Here is a 5,123-nt window from a genome sequence, read left to right on the forward strand (position 1 = left end):
ACCTTTATGCTTGCTGTGGGGTCCCTGCTGCCTCCTCTGGGATTGCAGAGTCCTTGTTTCCCTGTGGATACACCAATTTGGCACTTTACCTTCGGTGACTCCACCTTGGGTGCTCTCTCACTTTGTGGGGCTCCATTCACTGCCTATCTCAAGCACACTGTGTCCCTGGAGAGCCTGGGGGATCTCCAGGCAGCTCCAGTTTCCCCTTGAGAACGACGTTGTCTGCCCCGTCTGACATGTGACAGCCTTGGGTATGTCACTCAGTGACCAGCCATGGCCTCCACTGTCACTAGACACTGATGGGTGAGCCCTAAATCCAATCCTTGATCTCTACATGGTCACAAGGTGACTGAGAGGCTTTTGCTCCTGCAGTCAGGCAGAACCCTGAGCAACAGCCGTTCTCATGCCTACTCCTGACTCCGGCATTGGAAGACAAGCCCAGCATTCACGCACAGCACAGAAGAGATCCCATTTTATTACACAGATGTTGTAATGTGTTCAGCTCTCAACAAGCATTAGACACCTTTATAGAGGCTCCAGGTAAGACAGAGGGGATTCATACCTCTGTAGAAGCAAGAGGAATCCTCACATTACTGTATAAACATTATAAATGAAGAATAAACATAATGATGATAATAAAAATATCAATAATAATAAGAATAATAAAGAGAACAACAACAAAAACAACAAAATCAGGACTGGTGTGGAATACCCTGGCAGTCATTTGCGGAGAGATGGGATGTTTCTCGGTGCAAAATAGGAGCCCATGTAATCAGTTTCCTAATGCCATCCCTGAGATCCTGATTCCTCATGTTGTAGATTAGGGGGTTCACTGCTGGAGGCACCACTGAGTACAGAACTGCAAGCACGAGGTCCAGGGATGGGGAGGAGATGGAGGGAGGCTTCAGGTAGGCAAATATGGCAGTGCTGATAAACAAGAAGACCACGGCCAAGTGAGGGAGGCAGGTGGAAAAGGCTTTGTGCCGTCCCTGCTCAGAGGGGATCCTCAGCACAGCCCTGAAGATCTGCCCATAGGACAGCACAATGAAAACAAAACACCCAAATCCAAAACAGCCACTAACCACAAGTACCCCAACTTCCCTGAGGTAGGCATCTGAGCAGGAGAGCTTGAGGATCTGGGGGATTTCACAGAAGAACTGGTCCACAGCATTGCCTTGGCAGAGGGGTACTGAAAATGTATTGGCAGTGTGCAGCACAGCATAAAGGAACCCACTGCCCCAGGCAGCTGCTGCCATGTGGACACAAGCTCTGCTGCCCAGGAGGGTCCCGTAGTGCAGGGGTTTGCAGATGGCAACGTAGCGGTCGTAGGCCATGACAGTGAGAAGAAAATACTCTGCTGAGATCAAAAAGGCAAACAGAAAGACCTGGGCAGCACATCCTGGGTAGGAGATGGCCCTGTTGTTCCAGAGGGAGTTGGTCATGGATTTGGGGACAGTGGTGGAGATGACACCCAGGTCGAGGAGGGAGAGGTTGAGGAGGAAGAAGTACATGGGTGTGTGGAGGTGGTGGTCCCAGGCTACAGTGGTGATGATGAGGCCGTTGGCCAGGAGGGCAGCCAGGTAGATGCCCAGGAAGAGCCAGAAGTGCAAGAGCTGAAGCTCCCGCGTGTCTGAAAATGCCAGGAGGAGGAACTCAGTCATGGAACTGCTGTTGGGCATATGCGTCCTCTGGACACGGGGGACTGTCCAAGGAGGAAAAGGCAGTGACAAGTTACCACAAACATCTCTGAGTGAAACCAAAGATATGTCTCATTGACCCTCCCCCTGCCACACACCCACCCTTTCTCCTTCCTCAGGAGAAACTTTCATTCTGCCTCTGGTCTTCAGCTTCATTTTCTGTGGCTCTGTGTGCTGGAGCAGGGCCTCTGCCCATTGTCTCTTGAGGAGTTGACCCAGCCCCACTGCGGTGGGTAGATGGGAATGTGGCAGGGGGGCTAGGTTTGATATTCAGAATATGTCACATAAAATCACTCCTAACACAGGAGGGCTTGTCAGCATCTGCACTCCCAGTCTTAAAGAATGTGGGTGGCAGAAAGAAATTTTAGGGGGAGGGGGGGTTAACTACTTCCCCCATCCTACCATGTGAGTGTTCTCTGAAATCAGAAATCGTGAGCTGAGACATGAGAGGCAAAGGGATTCACTGTGGCTTAGTGAGGAGTGAATGGAACTGGTTGGGCTTGTTCCCAGCTGCCCTGTGCTTGCAGTTTTCTCAGATGGAGGCTGATCACACTCCCATGGTACCAATAAAAGCCACCAGATGCTGCTGAGAGCAGAGGGATCCACTGCAGACCACTCAATGCCTCACCCTTTCTCAAGGTCTCAGCACCCTGTTTCTAGCCAAGGACACACACGGCTCATTTCATCAACCCAACAGCATTTGCTCAGCCATAGATAGCATCTCTGCACCTGTCTTTGTGGGCTTTCAGATAAGGGAAAGCTGCTATGTGAACAATTTCCATGCTTAAGGACAGCTCACAGCTTGGAAAGCCACCCCAAAGAGTTTAAGCCAATGTCCTAATGATTACATGTAATCCAGGGAAAACCAGCTCATTCCCCAGCCCCACAGACTGCATTGCCCACAGCCCCACAGGTGAAAGCTGGGACACCTCATTTCCATGGACACATCTGCATAGGAGGACCCACAAGGTCAGAGTGTGACTCTGCAGCTGAAACTCCCATTCCCAGAGAGCCTGACAGCAAGAATGAAGTAACAATAAAAACAACACAGACAACTGGAGAAACATGGGAAAATGCAGTGAGGGTCTGGCTGAGAGAGGCAATCAGAGAGGCAGCTGGGCACTCAGGAAAGTTACCCTTACTCTGCTGTTCAGACCTCCTCCCAGACACCAACAGTGCCAGGCAGATGCTCTCAGCCTTGAGCTCTGCAGAGGGAAATGGGCAGGTGGCTGGAGAGCTGCGCCCACGGCTCTGCTGGAGCTCTGGCTGCTGAGGAGATGGTTCATGCCTTGGACCCCCCAGCTCTGAAGGGCAGAAGCTTTGCTAGGAGGGAGAGGAGCCAAGGGGGCTTGCTCAGAGGAAGGGGTCTGCACTGGAGGAGATCATAAGGAGTTTTCTGAATTCTCCCTCTCACAACATTTTTGCATTTTGTTTCCTCATTCCCTGATCATATTCTTGCTGGCTGGAGATTTTCCTCCTGGGAGGTGTTTCCCTGTGCCATTTCTTTTCCCTGTCAGCACTCACAGATCCCATCCCAATCTCTGCATGCTCCCCCTGGCCCTACAGAAACACGCCTGTTTGCTGGGCACTGGGCAGGCACATGCTCCTTTTTGCAGCTGGAAAAGGGCAGATCAGAACAACCCTGAGAGGTCCAGCAGAGGCGATTCTGGTGCTGTCCATAGGCAGGGGAGTGACTGAAGGCATTTTAGGAAGCTCTTGGCAGACCTACTGATCACTCAAAGTTGCAGTTCAGGAGTCTCAGGGACTTGTTGAAACTCTAGTTCTCCTTTTCCACTTCTCCTTTTCTCTCTTCCCTCTCTCTCCCTCTGGAGTTGGAAACTGAGAAGACAGACTCAAAGCTCCTTATCTTTATAATAATCCCTGCCTTGTTCTTCTCCTTGAAACATCCTGTTTGAAATATTCTGGGGGTGATTGGGACCTGTGAGCATCCCTGACCCACGCAGCATCTTCTCGGCAGCAGCAGGACCCTGCCCTGCCCTGTCCCACCAAGGGTTGCTCCTTCCACCCACAGCTTCTCCCCACTTTGCTGTTACAGTTCCCCAGGCAGGCTGAGTCCTTACCCTGACCAGCGGCAGAGTCCCTGCCCCAGCACACAGCTTTTCCCTGCACCCAGAGACTTACTGTGCAGAGGGCCGTGAAGAATTCTCTTTGAGTCAGCTCTCTGCATCCTCTCACCCCAGACCGCCTTTAAACTCTCTCTGCATCACTCCTCTCCCCTCGGTGCCTGCAGGCAGTGCCCTCAGCCCTGCTGCGCTTTGCAGAGGAGCTGCTCCTGGGCAGAGCTGTCTCTCGGCAGTGCTGCCTGCTTGCCATGAGCTCCCTCCAGCCCAGGAGCCCAGCCCAGCTCAGCAGCAGAGGACCAGCCCAAGGCAGCACTTTCTCTGCCCCCTCTGGGCTCCCTCCAGGTGTCCCTGGGGCTCCAGGGGAACCTGCTGGGAAACAGGCTGAGGCGATCACTGATGTTTTTTCCCTGAGCTGGGGACAGATGCTTTTTTCAGCAGTGACATTTCTCCTATCTGAAAGAGTGAGGTCCAAGAATCACCTTTTCATTCTCCCACCTTTAGACAGGTAGCACATCACACTGGGGTCACCACACCTATGCCTACACTTTCAAACTTCTGGTTTTTTCATCTCCACCTACCTTTACTCACTCCCCCAAGGAAATTAACAACAGTGTTCACAGTGGACCTGTCAGTAGCACCTTGTCATTCCTAGGGATCAGCTTCAGCTCTGCCAAAGGCCCTCAGGGGCAGCAGAGCCACCACTGACAAAAACCCCATTCCCTGGCAGGGCTGCCCTTCCCAACCCTTCTTCTTTCCGACCTTGGAGAGAGCAGAGTTTGCTCACTGTCTTGGCATCCAATTTCAGCTCTATGTTTCCATCCACCAACTACTCCGGCATGGCTCTGAAGCCAAGCCTTTGCACACAGGGGGTCTTAGACACTTGGACCAGCTTCCTGAAGTCAAGTCAGAGCTTGGCCTTTTGTTACAGCTGAGGTGCTACAGCCCAAATGTGCACTGTTGCCCTCAGCCAGGGGCATAACAAGGACGAGCTGGAGCCTAAAGGAACTGCCAAGGCATGGTGGGACAAGTGACACAGCTTGGGGTACTGCAGTGGGTGGGTACTGTTTCTTAGGAGCAACAGGCTGGAAGGATCAGGAGTGGGGTTCCCTCAAAGTGAAGAAGTTGCTTGGATGTATGGAGCTCCTTACTGGGGCCAGGGAGAAGTTGGGTCAGCCCTTGTGAGTGAGGGTCAGAGGAGGGGCCAGCAAAGGTGACATTGTGGTGGGAATTGAGGAACCCACAGTCAGGGTGAGGAAGTAGGCACGGTCTTTTCTAAGCACCCCAAGGAAGTCTCTGGATGTAGAAGCCTGGGCCTCACTGGGGACTTTAAGGACCCTGGCAT

The 5,123-nt window shown here is 52.4% G+C and overlaps 1 protein-coding gene across 1 annotated transcript; it reads right to left on the reverse strand.

The window, feature by feature from the left end:
• Window positions 1-692: 692 nt before the first annotated feature.
• On the reverse strand, window positions 693-1,745 carry LOC142026019 (olfactory receptor 14A16-like). The gene has a single exon (XM_075018769.1). The coding sequence runs from the start codon at window positions 1,677-1,679 to the stop codon at window positions 693-695; it is 987 nt and encodes a 328-aa protein (XP_074874870.1). The 5' UTR covers window positions 1,680-1,745.
• Window positions 1,746-5,123: the final 3,378 nt, after the last annotated feature.

The sequence above is a fragment of the Buteo buteo genome, chromosome 31 (genome assembly GCF_964188355.1).
Source record: "Buteo buteo chromosome 31, bButBut1.hap1.1, whole genome shotgun sequence".
NCBI lineage: Eukaryota > Metazoa > Chordata > Aves > Accipitriformes > Accipitridae > Buteo > Buteo buteo.

Bases quoted from the DNA above. Each gene is read 5' to 3' on its own strand.
- LOC142026019 (XM_075018769.1), bottom strand. From the start codon at position 1,679: ATGCCCAACAGCAGTTCCATGACTGAGTTCCTCCTCCTGGCATTTTCA.